The 18,686-nt window shown below is 43.5% G+C and overlaps 1 protein-coding gene across 1 annotated transcript in view; it reads left to right on the forward strand.

Annotated features, from left to right (window-relative positions):
• Window positions 1-18,686, forward strand: part of POMT2 (protein O-mannosyltransferase 2) — a 277,327-nt gene that overhangs the window by 199,127 nt on the left and 59,514 nt on the right. Inside the window, exon 17 of the mRNA XM_053697367.1 lies at window positions 3,663-3,722. Coding sequence (XP_053553342.1) covers window positions 3,663-3,722 — 60 coding nt within the window. The remainder of the gene's footprint in view (window positions 1-3,662; window positions 3,723-18,686) is intronic.

Here is an 18,686-nt window from a genome sequence, read left to right on the forward strand (position 1 = left end):
CCGCAGGGCTCTGTGGTTAAGGTCGTGGTGTGCTGACATAACTTCTAAGTCTTGTTTGCTTTTCCTTCCATTCAAGAGGAAGGTTTTGTTTGGCCCGGGCCTCGATTCTATCATATCTGCGGTCACGTGTGGCAAGGGTGCCTTCTTGCCTCAGGATAAGAAGGCTAAACCTAAGGGATCTACTTTTCTTCCCTTTCGTGCGGACAAGTCTCAGCGCCAGCAGCCTGCCCTAAAGTCGAAGCAATCCAAGGGATCTTGGAAGCCAGCTAACTCTTGAAACAAGTCCAAGCAGAACAAGAAGTTTGGAGAGTCAAGGTTGGCAAGAAGGGTCGGCCCCCTGGCCGTTCTCGGATCATGTAGGAGGCAGACTATCTCTTTTTGCGGAAGCCTGGAGAAGAGTCTTATAGACCCTTGGTTTCTGGAGGTCGTATCCCAGGGTTACAGGATAGGTTTCAAGTCTTATCCGCCCAGAGGCAGATTCTTCCTGTCAAACATATCTTCAAGACCAGAAAAGAGGTAATCTTCCCAGTCCCTCTGGCAGAAAGAGGTCTGGGGTATTCAAACCTTTTTTGTGGTCCCAAAGAAGGAGGGCACGTTTCGTCCAATTCTGGACCTAAAGACCCTAAACAAATTCTTGTCAGTTCCATCGTTCAAGATGGAGATGATCAGGTCGATTTTTTTGCCCCTGGTTCAAGAAGGGCAATTTATGATGACTATAGACCTGAAGGATGCTTACCTTCATATTCCAATCCACAAGGATCACCTCAGGTTTCTAAGATTCGCCTTCCTGGACCAGCACTTCCAGTTCGTTGCCCTACCGTTTGGTCTGGCGACTACCCCAAGAGTCTTCACAAAGGTTCTGGGAGCTCTTCTCACGGTAGCGAGAGCCAGAGGAATTGCAGTGGCACCTTAACTGGACGATATCCTGATCCAGGCTCCGTCCTACAGTCTTGCGGAGGATCACTCGAGAGCTCTTCTCCTTCGGTCCCACGGGTGGAAGATAAACTAAGGAAAGAGTTAATTGATCCCCAGCAACAGGGTGGAATTCCTGGGTACGATAATAGATTCTTCAGCCATGAAGATATTTTTGACAGATCAGAGACGTTGAAAGCTTGTGTCCAACTGTCTAGCTCTTCAGACAACCTCCAGGACATCTGTGGCCAGGTGTATGGAGGTGATTGGGCTCATGGTATCAAGCATAGATGTCATTCCGTTCCCAAGGTTCCATCTTAGACCTCTTCAGCTGTGCATGTTGAGACAATGGAATGGCGATCATTCAGACCTGTCCCAACAGATATCTCTAAACAGACCGGCTAGGGAGTCCCTATCTTGGTGAACCCGAACGAGACAGTTGTCTCAGGGGACATCCTTTTTGAGACCATCCTGGGAGATTGTGACCACGGATACAAGTCTATCAGAATGGGGAGCTGTTTGGGGTGCCAGAAAGGCACAGGGCAGGTGGACTCGAGAAGAGTCGAGTCTTCCTATAAATATTCTGGAACTTCAAGCGATATTTAATGCTTTGAGGGCTTGACCCCTTCTGGGGTCGTCTCGATTCTTCAGATTCCAGTAGGACAACATTACCTTGGTGGCTTACATAAACCATCAGGGGGATGAGAAGCTCCCTAGCCATGAGGGAAGTATCTTGGATTCTAGAATGGGCAGAGACTCACAATTGTTCGCTCTCAGCGATCCACATCCCGGGTGTGGACAACTGGGAAGCGGATTTTCTGAGCAGACAGACATTTCATCCAGGGGAAGGGTCCCTCCATCCCGAGATGTTCGCTGAGATCTGCAGCAGATGGGGCACGCCTGAGATAGATCTCATGGCATCCAGACTTAATTGCAAGCTACCCAGATACGGGTCGCGATCCAGGGATCCACAGGCGGTACTGATAGATGCCTTGGCGGTACCCTGGGACTTCAACCTAATTTACATATTTCCACCGTTACCTCTTCTACCTCGGGTAGTGGCCCGCATAAAGCAGGAGCAAGATTCGGCTATTCTGATTGCTCCGTCGTGGCCGCGGAGGATGTGGTTTGCGGATCTGGTGGCAATGTCGTCATCTCCGCCGTGGAAGTTACCTTGTCGCAGGAATCTGCTGGTTCAAGGTCCCTTTCTACATCAAAATCTCGATTTTCTGGGGGTGACTGCGTGGAGATTGAACGATTAGTCTTAGCCAAGAGAGAATTTTCAGAAAAAGTGATTGACACTTTCGTACAGTCCAGGAAGCCGGTCCTACCACAAGGTAGGCATCTACCACAAGGTGTGGAGGACCTACTTGTCCTGATGTGAGGAATGAGGATATCCCTGTCATAAGGTCAGGGTATCCAGGATTTTGGCCTTTGGTCTGGATAAGGGTCTTGCCGCCAGTTCCCTAAGGGGACAGATCTTGGATTTATCTGTACTGTTGCATAAGAAACTTGCAGAGCTTCCTGACATATTCAGTCCTTTGTTCAGGTTCTGGTTAGGATCAGGCCTGTCTTAAGGAATCCAGCTCCTCCTTGGAGCTTAAACTTGGCTCTTAAGGTCTTACAGAGGGCTCAGTTTGAACCTATGCATGCACTTGACATTAAGGTTCTTTCATGGAAAGTCCTATTATTACTGACTATTGCATCGGCGCGCAGAGTCTCTGATTTGGCGGCCTTGCAGTGCAAGTTTTTCATGCAGATAAGACTGTTCTTCGCACTGGATTGGGATTCCTTCCCAAGGTGGTGTTGAGTCGTAACATCAATCAGGAAATAGTAGTTCCTTCTTTGTGTCCTAACCCTTCTTCTGGATGTGGTTCGGGCGTTAAAGTTTTATCTTCAGGCCACGAAGGAGTTCAGACAGTCTTTGTCCTTATTTGTTGTGTATTCAGGGAAGCGCAGGGGCCAAAGGGCCTCTGCCACTTCTCTATCTTTTTGGTTGAGGAGTTTGATCCGTCTGGCATATGAGACAGCGGGACACAAGCCTCCTCAGAGGATTACGGCTCACTTGAATAGAGCTGTGGCCTTTTCTTGGGCCTTTAAGAATGAGGCCTCTATGCAGCAGATTTGTAAGGCGGCCACTTGGTCTTCCTTACATACTTTTGCAAAATTTTATAAATTTAATGTTTTTGCTTCGGCGGAAGCAGCTTTTGAGAGAGAGGTTCTGCAGGCTTTGGTGCCCTCAGTATAGTGTCCGCCTCCTTTTACCCTCCCTTTTTTTTCCTTCAGTGTCCTCTAGAGCTTGGGTATTTATTTGTTCCCACATGTAATGAATGAAGCAGTGGGCTCTCCTCCCATTGAGATTGAAAACATAAATTATGCTTACCTGATTAGTTAATTTCCATCTGTGGGAGGGAGAGTCCACTGCACCCGCCCGTTTCTCTGGTGGGCGGGCCTAAATTTATTATTAATCTTCTGGCACCATTTATACCCTGATATTTCTCCTACTGTTCCTTGTTCCCTTGGCAGAATGACTGGGGGATGAGGGCAGTGGGGGAGGTATTTAAGCCTTTGGCTGAGGTGTCTTAATTCCCACAAGTAATAAATGAAGCAGTGGACTCTCCTCCCACAGATGGAAATTAAAGTATCAGGTAAGCATAATTTATGTTTTTGTGTATAGTATCTTAGCTATTGGCTTAAAGACAGCAGTTTCCAATGTCTTGTTTTAAACATTCATCTTTTTCCCTCCCCAGGGGCTTCGATTTTCTGGTGTTAATGCCACAGATTTCCGTGTATATCTATTGGGGAATCCAGTGAGTAGACAACAGAACACATGCTATATTTTTTATTTAAGAAGAATATGTAATGTTTTAAGTTCCCTTTTATATATATATATATATATATATATATATATATATATATATATATATATATATATATATATATATATATATATGTGTGTGTGTGTGTCTGTGTATGTATGTGTATATATATATATATATATATATATATGTGTGTGTGTATATATATATATATATATATATATATATATATATATATATGTGTGTGTGTGTATATATGTGTATATATATATATATATATATATATATATATATATATATATATATATAACCAAATTAGTTAGAAAAGAACTCTACAAAATCTAAAGAGCTAAAGCGGAATACTGGCCGCACCAAAACCACCCTCACAGTATAGTTGGAAATGACATCCTAAACAGGTTTGCCGAACATATACATTTTAATAAAAACATAGCCAAAAAGATACATGCTGAGAAAATGGCAATGAACAAGTTGCAAGTGTAGTGCACTACTGACGTCTGTTGGCTAGCATATGCAGGGTTTAAAACCGACTCATGAGAAAGTCCATCTCTAATGCCGGGCACTTGAGTGTTAAAAACACGCTCCGGTTACATATAAACAGAATACTGTCCTTGATATCTCAATGCCATGTATTTGCTCCGGTACCGGATTTGAGACAATAATATGAGAGTCCAAGAAAGGTAATTCACTGTTGAAAACTTAATCCCATGTGTAAGTGATACACCAAACTTCAAAACTTCAGGGTGCAAGACTTATTACTGCATGGCTTACCTTCGCTTTCTTCACACACTCTACGGTATTACCTGACAGGATCTCATCCGTGGTGTGACTCACAGCGATGTATTCTGCCTATGCAGCTCTTCACTTGCTCTGATATTCGAACTTGAAATTGCCAGATTCACAGCATATCCACCATGCCGGCGTCCTCCACACTGTGTCTTGTTCAAAACATATATATATATATATATATATATATATATATATAGTATGTGTGTATATGTTTGAGTTTTTAAATTAGATGTTGTTCACTGGTAACCGAATCACACTACTGGTACATTTCAACAGAGACAAAATTTATAACTTTTTTTCTCCAACATTGGTGTGTCCGGTCCACGGCGTCATCCTTACTTGTGGGAATTATCTCTTCCCCAACAGGAAATGGCAAAGAGTCCCAGCAAAGCTGGCCATATAGTCCCTCCTAGGCTCCGCCCACCCCAGTCATTCTCTTTGCCGTTGCACAGGCAACATCTCCACGGAGATGGTTAAGAGTTTTTTGGTGTTTAAATGTAGTTTTTTATTCTTCTATCAAGTGTTTGTTATTTTAAAATAGTGCTGGTATGTACTATTTACTCTGAAACAGAAAAGGATGAAGATTTCTGTTTGTGAGAGGAAGATGATTTTAGCAGACAGTAACTAAAATCGATTGCTGTTTCCACATAGGACTGTTGAGATGAAGTAACTTCAGTTGGGGGAAACAGTTAGCAGACTTTTCTGCTTAAGGTATGACTAGCCATATTTCTAACAAGACCATGTAATGCTGGATGGCTGTCATTTCCCCTCATGGGGACCGGTAAGCCATTTTCTTAGTCAAGCAAACAGAATAAAGGGCTTAATATGGGCTATAAAACTGGTAGACACTTTTATGGGCTAAATCGATTGCTTTATTTGGGCATTTTATACATGTTTATGCTGATAATTCACATTTATAAACTTGGGGAACGTTTTTTAACAGCAGGCACTATGTTAGACACCTTTTCCAGTCAGTTTCTACTCTAAACAAGCGCACTACTATTCCTATCGAGGATAGTTGTGCTTTCAAAGATCCTATGGATAAAAAATTGGAGGGTTTGCTTAAAAAGATTTTTGTACAGCAAGGTTACCTTCTACAACCCATTTCGTGCATTGTTCCTGTCACTACAGCAGCGTGGTTCTGGTTCGAGGAACTAGAAAAGTCGCTCAGTAGAGAGACTCCATATGAGGAGGTTATGGACAGAGTTCACGCACTTAAGTTGGCTAACTCTTTTATTTTAGATGCCGCTTTGCAATTAGCTACATTAGCGGCGTAAAATTCAGGGTTTACAATCGTGGCGCGCAGAGCGCTTTGGCTAAAGTCTTGGTCAGCGGATGTGTCATCCAAGACAAAATTGCTTAACATCCCTTTCAAAGGTAAAACTCTATTTGGACCAGAATTGAAAGAGATTATCTCAGACATCACTGGGGGAAAGGGCCACGCCCTTCCACAAGATAGGCCTTTCAAGGCCAAGAATAAGTCTAATTTTCGTTTCTTTCGCAATTTCAGGAACGGACCGGCCTCTAATTCTGCATCCTCTAAGCAAGAGGGTAATGCCTCACAACCCAAACCAGCCTGGAAACCGATGCAAGGCTGGAACAAGGGTAAGCAGGCCAAGAAGCCTGCTGCTGCTAACAAAACAGCATGAAGGAGTAGCCCCCGATCCGGGACCGGATCTAGTAGGGGGCAGACTCTCTCTCTTTGCTCAGGCTTGGGCAAGAGATGTTCAGGATCCCTGGGCACTAGAAATAGTTTCTCAGGGTTATCTTCTGGAATTCAGGGAACTACCCCCAAGGGGAAGGTTCCACATGTCTCACTTATCCTTAAACCAAATAAAGAGACAGGCGTTCTTACATTGTGTAGAAGACCTGTTAAAGATGGGAGTGATACACCCAGTTCCAATAAAGGAACAAGGAATGGGATTTTATTCAAATCTGTTCGTAGTTCCCAAAAAAGAGGGAACTTTCAGACCAATTTTGGATTTGAAGATCCTAAACAAATTTCTCAGGGTCCCATCGTTCAAGATGGAAACCATTCGAACGATTCTACCCACTATCCAGGAAGGTCAATTTATGACTACCGTGGATCTAAAGGATGCGTACCTACATATTCCTATCCACAAAGAACATCATCAGTTCCTAAGGTTCGCCTTTCTGGACAAACATTACCAGTTTGTGGCCCTCCCATTCGGGTTAGCCACTGCTCCAAGGATTTTCACAAAGGTACTAGGGTCCCTTCTAGCGGTTCTAAGACCGAGGGGCATTGCAGTAATACCTTACTTGGACGACATTCTAATACAAGCGTCGTCCCTGTCAAAAGCAAAGGCTCATACAGACATCGTTCTGGCCTTTCTCAGATCACACGGATGGAAGGTGAACATAGAAAAAAGTTCTCTGTCTCCGTCAACAAGAGTTCCCTTCTTGGGAACAATAATAGATTCCTTAGAAATGAGGATTTTTCTGACAGAGGTCAGAAAGTCAAAACTTCTAAGCACTTGTCAAGTTCTTCATTCTGTTCCACGTCCTTCCATAGCGCAGTGCATGGAAGTAGTAGGGTTGATGGTTGCAGCAATGGACATAGTTCTTTTTGCACAAATTCATCTAAGACCATTACAACTGTGCATGCTCAAACAGTGGAATGGGGACTATACAGACTTGTCTCCAATGATTCAAGTAGATCAGAAGACCAGAGATTCACTCCGTTGGTGGCTGACCCTGGACCATCTATCCCAGGGAATGAGCTTCCGCAGACCAGAGTGGGTCATTGTCACGACCGACGCCAGTCTAGTGGGCTGGGGCGCGGTCTGGGAATCCCTGAAAGCTCAGGGACTATGGTCTCGGGAAGAGTCTCTTCTCCCGATAAACATTCTGGAACTAAGAGCAATCTTCAATGCTCTCAGGGCTTGGCCTCAGCTAGCAAAGGCCAGATTCATAAGATTCCAATCAGACAACATGACGACCGTTGCGTATATCAATCATCAGGGGGGAACAAGGAGTTCCCTGGCGATGAAAGAAGTGACCAAAATAATTCAATGGGCGGAGGATCACTCCTGCCACCTATCTGCGATCCACATCCCAGGTGTGGAAAACTGGGAAGCGGATTATCTGAGTCGTCAGACATTCCATCCGGGGGAGTGGGAACTCCACCCGGAGATCTTTGCCCAACTAACTCAATTATGGGGCATTCCAGACATGGATCTGATGGCGTCTCGTCAGAACTTCAAGGTTCCTTGCTACGGGTCCAGATCCAGGGATCCCATGGCGACTCTAGTAGATGCACTAGTAGCACCTTGGACCTTCAACCTAGCTTATGTATTTCCACCGTTTCCTCTCATTCCCAGGCTGGTAGCCAGGATCAAACAGGAGAGGGCCTCGGTGATCTTGATAGCTCCTGCGTGGCCACGCAGGACTTGGTATGCAGACCTGGTGAATATGTCATCGGTTCCACCATGGAAGCTACCTTTGAGACAGGACCTACTTGTTCAGGGTCCATTCGAACATCCAAATCTGGTCTCCCTCCAGCTGACGGCTTGGAGATTGAACGCTTGATTCTATCAAAGCGTGGGTTTTCAGATTCTGTGATAGATACTCTGGTTCAGGCCAGAAAACCGGTAACTAGAAAGATTTACCATAAAATATGGAAAAGATATATCTGTTGGTGTGAATCCAAAGGATTCCCATGGAATAAGATAAAAATTCCTAAGATTCTCTCCTTTCTACAAGAAGGTTTGGAGAAAGGATTATCTGCAAGTTCTCTAAAGGGACAGATCTCTGCTTTATCTGTCTTACTACACAAAAGACTGGCAGCTGTGCCAGATGTTCAAGCATTTGTTCAGGCTCTGGTTAGGATCAAGCCTGTTTACAGACCTTTGACTCCTCCCTGGAGTCTAAATCTAGTTCTTTCAGTTCTTCAAGGGGTTCCGTTACAACCTTTACATTCCATAGATATTAAGTTACTATCTTGGAAAGTTTTGTTTTTGGTTGCTATTTCTTCTGCTAGAAGAGTTTCAGAGTTATCTGCTCTGCAGTGTTCTCCGCCCTATCTGGTGTTCCATGCAGATAAGGTGGTTTTGCGTACTAAGCCTGGTTTTCTTCCAAAGGTTGTTTCTAACAAGAATATTAACCAGGAGATAGTTGTACCTTCTTTATGTCCGAATCCAGTTTCAAAGAAGGAACGTTTGTTACACAATTTGGACGTAGTCCGTGCTCTAAAATTCTATTTAGAGGCTACAAAAGATTTCAGACAAACATCTTCTTTGTTTGTTGTCTATTCTGGTAAAAGGAGAGGTCAAAAAGCGACTTCTACCTCTCTTTCCTTTTGGCTTAAAAGCATCATCCGATTGGCTTATGAGACTGCCGGACGGCAGCCTCCTGAAAGAATCACAGCTCACTCCACTAGGGCTGTGGCTTCCACATGGGCCTTCAAGAACGAGGCTTCTGTTGACCAGATATGTAAGGCAGCGACTTGGTCTTCACTGCACACTTTCGCCAAATTTTACAAATTTGATACTTTTGCTTCTTCGGAGGCTATTTTTGGGAGAAAGGTTTTGCAAGCCGTGGTGCCTTCCGTTTAAGTAACCTGATTTGCTCCCTCCCTTCATCCGTGTCCTAAAGCTTTGGTATTGGTTCCCACAAGTAAGGATGACGCCGTGGACCGGACACAGCAATGTTGGAGAAAACAGAATTTATGCTTACCTGATAAATTACTTTCTCCAACGGTGTGTCCGGTCCACGGCCCGCCCTGGTTTTTTAATCAGGTCTGATGAATTATTTTCTCTAACTACAGTCACCACGGTACCATATGGTTTCTCCTATATTTTTCCTCCTGTCCGTCGGTCGAATGACTGGGGTGGGCGGAGCCTAGGAGGGACTATATGGCCTTTGCCATTTCCTGTTGGGGAAGAGATAATTCCCACAAGTAAGGATGACGCCGTGGACCGGACACACCGTTGGAGAAAGTAATTTATCAGGTAAGCATAAATTCTGTTTTTGTTAAACCCTTCTTTAACCCGTTTGTTACTGAGCCATTTTCTTATACTTATGCTGGGTATGATTGTTTGGCGCCTATACATTTCAACCTTTTCTGTGAGGTACCCACACAAATTTATACATTGTGGTTTTTTTTCTTTTTTTTTTTTTTTCTCCAGAAGACCTAACAATAATGGAAAATAACTTTAGTTTGTAGTAACCATGTTCTCCACATAACATTTTGCCTGCCAGGTTGCATTATGAAGTTGCTAGGTGGGAGCTGATATTCCATATTCTAAGATTTTCTGTTATTTACAAATGGTACTTAAAATGACATGTTCTATCTGAATCATGCAAGTTTAAAGGGACATTAAACCCAATTTCTTCTACTAGATACGACGAGTCCACGGATTCATCCTTACTTGTGGGATATTATCCTCCTGCTTACAGGAAGTGGCAAAGAGCACCACAGCAGAGCTGTATATATAGCTTCTCCCTTCTCTCCACCTCCAGTCATTCTCTTTGCCTATACTAAGTAATAGGAAGGGGTAAAGTGAAAGAGGTGTTAATATGATAGTTTTTATTTTCTTCAAGCAAGACTTTTTTATTTTAAATGGTACTGGTGAGTTCTATGTTTTCCCAGGCAGCAGATGGATGAAGAATTCTGCCTGGAGACTGATGATCTTAGCAGTTGTCACTAAGATCCAGAGAAGTTCCCACAGAATGGCTGAGGAGTACTTGAGAAGCTTCATTCTTTTTCATTCTTTTTCATTCTACAAGCATTGAGGTATGTTCAGTAATTTTTTTCTGGAGAGACTGTGTTATTTCAGAACTGGCTGACAGTATCCCCATGAGGGAAAGGGTAAGCAGTAATCCTACATGTGATAGAAGGGTTATTACTGGGACCTGTATGTTATGGGCTGAAAATTGGTTGACACTGGTAACATAATGTTTTTGAGACAAAACGGTTTTATGTTTAGAGGGCAACTTAACGTTTTTATGAGCAAACTTTTTTTATGTGATGGCACTGGAGGGTTTCACATGGCTTACAAGATTGAATTGGGTATATGAAAAACCCACATGGCTAGGTTCTAGACCGCTTTACAGCGGTTTTTACTAGGCAGAGAGACATCAATGTAGATGGGCGGGGCCTAATTTCACGCCTCAGATGCGCAGTTGAAATTCCTATGCAAGCAGCAAGCTCCAGCTCCGGTGGGCCTAAACTGAAGATTTAGCCTAAACGAAGTGATAGTGACTTAGCAGACCCCTGAGGGTAGGTAGGTGCCACAGCTCTGCTGTGGTGAGGTGCAGGGGGTTGCTATCTTAATTTCATAACGTTTTTGAGTAATGTTTTTTTCCATTAAGGGTTAAGCATTCCTTACTTGTGGTGCAATCTTAGCTGGCAAGATAAGACACATATATACTAAAATTGTGATAATTATAACATTTTGGAGCAGTTTTGGAAAAATTGTACGCTTTTTTACTCTTAAAGGCGCAGTACCGTTTTTCAGATTGTTTTTTTTTTTCACTAAATAAAGTGTTTTCAAGACTGTTTGTGATTATTACTAGTCTGTTTCAACATGTCTGACATTGAGGAAAGTCAATGTTCTATGTGTTAAAAAGCCATTGTGGAACCCCCACTTAAAATGTGTCCCTCATGTACTGAAAGGGCCTTACATTGCAAAGAACATATTTTAGGTGATAAAAGTATGTTTCAGGATGATTCTCAGTCTGAAGAGAATCAGGTTATGCCATCCAATTCTCCCCAAGTGTCACAACCTTTAACGCCCGCTCAAGCGACGCCTAGTACTTCTAGCGCGTCTAATTCTTTTACCCTGCAAGATATGGCTGTAGTTATGTCCACTACCCTTACAGAGGTATTGTCTAAACTGCCAGGTTTACAGGGTAAGCGCAGCAGGTCAGGTGTTAGAGTAAATTCTGAGCCCTCTGATGTTTATTGGCCATCTCCGATGTACCCTCACAGTGTTCTGATTTGGGGGTGGGGGATTTGCTGTCTGAGGGAGAGCTTTCAGACTCAGGAAAGATGTTCCCTCAAACAGACTCAGATGTGACGGCCTTTAAGTTTAAGCTTGAACACCTCCGATTGTTACTCTGGGAGGTTTTAGCGACTCTGGATGATTGTGACCATATTGTAATCCCACCAGAGAAATTGTGTAAAATGGATAAATATCTAGAGGTCCCTACTTACACTAAAGTCTTTCCAGTCCCTAGAAGGATTTTGGACATTGTTACTAAGGAATGGGATAGACCAGGCATTACGTTCTCTCCCCCTCCTACTTTTAAGAAAATGTTTCCCATATCTGACACCATTCGGGATTCCTGGCAGACGGTCCCTAAGGTGGAGGGAGCTATTTCTACCCTGGCTAAGCGTACAACTATACCTATTGAGGACAGTTGTGCTTTCAAAGATCCTATGGATAAAAAAATTAGAGGATCTTTTAAAGAATTTGTTTATTCATCAGGGTTTTCTTCTACAACCTATAGCGTGCATCGTTACAGTAACTACTGCAGCAGCTTTTTGGTTTGAGGAGCTAGAGGAGTCTCTTAAGGTTGAGACCCCATTAGATGATATTTTGGATAGAATTAAGGCTCTCAAGCTAGCTAATTCTTTTATTACCGATGCCGCTTTTCAAATGGCTAAATTAGCGGCAAAGAATGCAGGCTTTGCCATTTTAGCGCGTAGAGCGTTATGGCTTATGTCTTGGTCTGCTGATGTGTCATCAAAATCTAAACTTTCTCTTGTTAAGTGTATCCAGTCCACGGATCATCCATTACTTATGGGATATTAACTCCTCCCCAACAGGAAGTGCAAGAGGATTCACCCAGCAGAGCTGCTATATAGCTCCTCCCCTAACTGCCATTACCAGTCATTCTCTTGCACCCAACGAATAGATAGGATGTGTGAGAGGACTGTGGTGATTATACTTAGTTTCATACCTTCAATCAAAAGTTTGTTATTTTATAATAGCACCGGAGTGTGTTATTCCTTCTCTGGTAGAATTTGAAGAAGAATCTACCTGAGTTTTTCTATGATTTTAGCCGGAGTAGTTAAGATCATATTGCTGTTTCTCGGCCATCTGAGGAGAGGTAAACTTCAGATCAGGGGACAGCGGGCAGATTAATCTGCAAAGAGGTATGTAGCAGCTTATTATTTTCTGACAATGGAATTGATGAGAAAATTCTGCCATACCGATATAATGTAAACTCAGCCTTAAATGCAGTAGCAGCAACTGGTATCAGGCTGTCATGTATGTATATTTTACACTTCAGTATTCTGGGGAATGGCACTTCACTGGAATTATACTGTATGCATAAAACTTTAGCCTAATTTGCAGGGACTAGCAACAGGCTTTTTAATAACACTCAATTTATTAATGTTAAACGTTTTTTGCTGGCATGTAAAATCGTTTAATTTTCTGAGGTACTGGGTGAAAAAATGTTTTGGGCACTATTTTTTTCCACTTGGCAGTCGTTTTATTTAATTTATGACAGTTTACTGATCTCTCTCACTGTTAGCTATCAGGGTTAGTTATCCTTTGCTAATGGGAGCAATCCTTTGCTAAAATTGTGTTTTTTACAAAGATTTGATGCTATAACTTTTCAGTTTATTAATTTTCAACTGTCATAACTTTTTCTGTGCTTCTTATAGGCACAGTACGTTTTCATATTATAGTAAATTACTTGAAAAGTATTTCCAAGTTGCTAGTTTATTTGCTAGTGTGTTAAACATGTCTGATTCAGAGGAAGATATCTGTGCTATATGTGCTAAAGCCAAAGTGGAGCCCAATAGAAATTTATGTACTAACTGTATTGATGCTACTTTAAATAAAAGTCAATCTGTACAAATTGAACATATTTCACCAAACAACGAGGGGAGAGTTATGCCGACTAACTCGCCTCACGTGTCAGTACCTGCATCTCCCGCTCGGGAGGTGCGTGATATTGTAGCGCCGAGTACATCTGGGCGGCCATTACAAATCACATTACAGGATATGGCTACTGTTATGACTGAAGTTTTGGCTAAATTACCAGAACTAAGAGGTTAGCGTGATCACTCTGGGGTGAGAACAGAGTGCGCTGATAATATTAGGGCCATGTCAGACACTGCGTCACAATTTGCAGAACATGAGGACGGAGAGCTTCATTCTGCGGGTGACGGTTCTGATCCAAACAATCTGGATTCAGATATTTCAAATTTTAAATTTAAGCTGGAAAACCTCTGTGTATTACTAGGGGAGGTGTTAGCGGCTCTGAATGATTGTAACACAGTTGCAATACCAGAGAAAATGTGTAGGTTGGATAAATATTTTGCGGTACCGGCGAGTACTGACGTTTTTCCTATACCTAAGAGACTTACTGAAATTGTTACTAAGGAGTGGGATAGACCCGGTGTGCCGTTCTCACCTCCTCCGATATTTAGAAAGATGTTTCCAATAGACGCCACCACACGGGACTTATGGCAAACGGTCCCTAAGGTGGAGGGAGCAGTTTCTACTTTAGCTAAGCGTACCACTATCCCGGTGGAGGATAGCTGTGCCTTTTCAGATCCAATGGATAAAAAGTTAGAGGGTTACCTTAAGAAAATGTTTGTTCAACAAGGTTTTATATTGCAACCTCTTGCATGCATTGCGCCTGTCACGGCTGCAGCAGCATTTTGGTTTGAGTCTCTGGAAGAGACACTTGAATCAGCTCCATTAGATGAGATTACACACAAGCTTAAAACCCTTAAGTTAGCTAACTCATTTATTTCAGATGCCGTAGTACATTTAACTAAACTTACGGCTAAGAATTCCGGATTCGCCATTCAGGCACGCAGAGCACTGTAGCTAAAATCCTGGTCAGCTGACGTTACTTCTAAATCTAAATTGCTTAATATACCTTTCAAAGGGCAGACCTTATTCGGGCCCGGGTTGAAAGAAATTATCGCTGACATTACAGGAGGTAAAGGCCATGCCCTGCCTCAAGACAGAGCCAAACCTAAGGCTAGACAGTCTAATTTTCGTTCCTTTCGTAATTTCAAAGCAGGAGCAGCATCAACTTCCTCTGCACCAAAACAGGAAAGAGCTGTTGCTCGCTACAGACAAGGCTGGAGACCTAACCAGTCCTGGAACAAGGGCAAGCAGGCCAGGAAACCTGCTGCTGCCCCTAAGACAGCATGAATCGAGGGCCCCCGATCCGGGAACGGATCTAGTGGGGGGCAGACTTTCTCTCTTCGCCCAGGCTTGGGCAAGAGATGTCCAGGATCCCTGGGCGTTGGAGATCATATCTCAGGGATACCTTCTAGACTTCAAATTCTCTCCCCCAAGAGGGAGATTTCATCTGTCAAGGTTGTCAACAAACCAAATAAAGAAAGAGGCGTTTCTACGCTGCGTACAAGATCTTTTATTAATGGGAGTGATCCATCCGGTTCCGCGGTCGGAACAAGGACAAGGGTTTTACTCAAATCTGTTTGTGGTTCCCAAAAAAGAGGGAACTTTCAGGCCAATCTTGGATTTAAAGATCCTAAACAAATTCCTAAGAGTTCCATCGTTCAAAATGGAAACTATTCGGACAATTTTACCCATGATCCAAAAGGGTCAGTACATGACCACAGTGGATTTAAAGGATGCTTACCTTCACATACCGATTCACAAAGATCATTACCGGTATCTAAGGTTTGCCTTTCTAGACAGGCATTACCAGTTTGTAGCTCTTCCATTCGGATTGGCTACGGCTCCGAGAATCTTCACAAAGGTTCTGGGTGCTCTTCTGGCGGTACTAAGACCGCGAGGAATTGCGGTAGCTCCGTACCTAGACGACATTCTGATACAAGCTTCAAGCTTTCAAACTGCCAAGTCTCATACAGAGTTAGTACTGGCATTTCTAAGGTCGCATGGATGGAAGGTGAACGAAAAGAAGAGTTCTCTCTTTCCACTCACAAGAGTTCCCTTCTTGGGGACTCTTATAGATTCTGTAGAAATGAAGATTTGCCTGACAGAAGACAGGTTAACAAAGCTTCAAAATGCATGCCGTGTCCTTCATTCCATTCAACACCCGTCAGTAGCTCAATGCATGGAGGTGATCGGCTTAATGGTAGCAGCAATGGACATAGTACCCTTTGCACGCCTACATCTCAGACCGCTGCAATTGTGCATGCTAAGTCAGTGGAATGGGGATTACTCAGACTTGTCCCCTACTCTGAATCTGGATCAAGAGACCATAAATTCTCTTCTATGGTGGCTTTCTCGGCCACATCTGTCCAGGGGGATGCCATTCAGCAGGCCGTACTGGACAATTGTAACAACAGACGCCAGCCTACTAGGTTGGGGCGCTGTCTGGAATTCTCTGAAGGCTCAGGGACAATGGAATCAGGAGGAGAGTCTCCTACCAATAAACATTCTGGAATTGAGAGCAGTTCTCAATGCCCTTCTGGCTTGGCCCCAGTTAACAACTCGGGGGTTCATCAGGTTTCAGTCGGACAACATCACGACTGTAGCTTACATCAACCATCAGGGAGGGACAAGAAGCTCCCTAGCAATGATGGAAGTATCAAAGATAATTCGCTGGGCAGAGTCTCACTCTTGCCACCTGTCAGCAATCCACATCCCGGGAGTGGAGAACTGGGAGGCGGATTTCTTAAGTCGTCAGACTTTTCATCCGGGGGAGTGGGAACTTCATCCGGAGGTCTTTGCCCAAATACTTCGACGTTGGGGCAAACCAGAGATAGATCTCATGGCGTCTCGACAGAACGCCAAGCTTCCTCGTTACGGGTCCAGATCCAGGGATCCGGGAGCGGTTCTGATAGATGCTTTGACAGCACCTTGGACCTTCGGGATGGCTTATGTGTTTCCACCCTTCCCGATGCTTCCTCGATTGATTGCCAGAATCAAACAGGAGAGCGCATCAGTGATTCTAATAGCGCCTGCATGGCCACGCAGGACTTGGTATGCAGATCTAGTGGACATGTCATCCTGTCCACCTTGGTCGCTACCTCTGAAACAGGACCTTCTGATCCAGGGTCCCTTCAAACATCAAAATCTAATTTCTCTGAAGCTGACTGCTTGGAAATTGAACGCTTGATTTTATCAAAACGTGGTTTTTCTGAGTCAGTTATTGATACCTTAATACAGGCTAGGAAGCCTGTTACCAGAAAGATTTACCATAAGATATGGCGCAAATACTTATATTGGTGCGAATCCAAGAGTTACTCATGGAGTAAGGTTAGGATTCCGAGGATATTGTCTTTTCTACAAGAAGGTTTAGAAAAGGGTTTATCCGCTAGTTCCTTAAAGGGACAGATTTCAGCTCTGTCCATTCTTTTACACAAACGTCTGTCAGAAGTTCCGGACGTTCAAGCTTTTTGTCAGGCTTTAGCTAGGATCAAGCCTGTGTTTAAAACTGTTGCTCCACCATGGAGTTTGAACTTAGTTCTTAATGTTTTACAGGGGGTTCCGTTTGAACCCCTTCATTCCATTGATATCAAGTTGTTATCTTGGAAAGTTCTGTTTTTAATGGCGATTTCCTCGGCTCGAAGAGTCTCTGAGTTATCTGCCTTACATTGTGATTCTCTTTATCTGATTTTTCATTCAGACAAGGTAGTTCTGCGTACTAAACCTGGGTTCCTACCTAAGGTGGTCACTAACAGGAATATCAATCAAGAGATTGTGGTTCCATCTTTGTGTCCTAATCCTTCTTCGAAAAAGGAACGTCTGCTACACAATCTAGATGTAGTCCGTGCCCTGAAATTTTATCTACAGGCAACTAAGGATTTTCGACAAACGTCTTCCCTGTTTGTCGTTTATTCTGGTCAGAGGAGAGGTCAAAAAGCTTCGGCTACCTCTCTCTCCTTTTGGCTTCGTAGCATAATACGGTTAGCCTATGAGACTGCTGGACAGCAGCCTCCTGAAAGAATTACAGCACATTCTACTAGAGCTGTGGCTTCCACTTGGGCCTTTAAGAATGAGGCTTCTGTTGAACAGATTTGCAAGGCTGCAACTTGGTATTCTCTTCATACTTTTTCCAAATTTTCCAAATTTGACACTTTTGCTTCTTCGGAGGCTGTTTTTGGGAGAAAGGTTCTTCAGGCAGTGGTTCCTTCCGTATAAAGAGCCTGCCTGTCCCTCCCGTCATCCGTGTACTTTAGCTTTGGTATTGGTATCCCATAAGTAATGGATGATCCGTGGACTGGATACACTTAACAAGAGAAAACATAATTTATGCTTACCTGATAAATTTATTTCTCTTGTAGTGTATCCAGTCCACGGCCCGCCCTGTCACTTTAAGGCAGGTAATTTTTCCATTAAACTACAGTCACCACTGCACCCTATGGTTTTCCTTTCTCTGCATGTTTTCGGTCGAATGACTGGTAATGGCAGTTAGGGGAGGAGCTATATAGCAGCTCTGCTGGGTGAATCCTCTTGCACTTCCTGTTGGGGAGGAGTTAATATCCCATAAGTAATGGATGATCTGTGGACTGGATACACTACAAGAGAAATAAATTTATCAGGTAAGCATAAATTATGTTTTTAGCTATTCCTTTTAAAGGTAAGACCCTATTCGGGTCTGAACTAAATGAGATCATCTCCGACATTAATTGAGGTAAAGGTCATGCCCTTCCTCAGGACAAGACGGTTAAAATGAGGGCCAAACAAAACAATTTTCGTTCCTTTCGAAACTTTAAAGGTGGACCCTCTACTTCCTCCTCCGCCACAAAGCAGGAAGGGAATTTTGCACAATCCAAGTCAGTCTGGAGACCTAACCAGACCTGGAATAAGGGTAAACAGGCCAAGAAGCCCGCTGCTGCTACCGAGACAGCATGAAGGGGCAGCCCCCAATCCGGGACCGGATCTAGTAGGGGGCAGACTTTCTCTCTTCGCTCAGGCTTGAGCAAGGGACATTCAGGATCCCTGGGCATTAGAAATTGTGACCCAGGGGTATCGACTAGAATTCAAGGATTTTCTCCCAAGAGGGAGATTTCATGTTTCACGTTTGTCTGTAGACCAGACAAAAAGAGAGGCGTTCTTACGCTGTGTAGAAGACCTATATACCATGGGTGTAATCTGCCCAGTTCCAAAACTAGAACAGGGGCAGGGGTTTTACTCAAATCTGTTTGTGGTTCCCAAAAAAGAGGGAAACTTCAGACCAATTTTAGATCTCAAATGCCTAAACAAATTTCTCAGT

Source organism: Bombina bombina, chromosome 1, assembly GCF_027579735.1.
Source record: "Bombina bombina isolate aBomBom1 chromosome 1, aBomBom1.pri, whole genome shotgun sequence".
NCBI classification, from domain to species: Eukaryota; Metazoa; Chordata; class Amphibia; order Anura; family Bombinatoridae; genus Bombina; species Bombina bombina.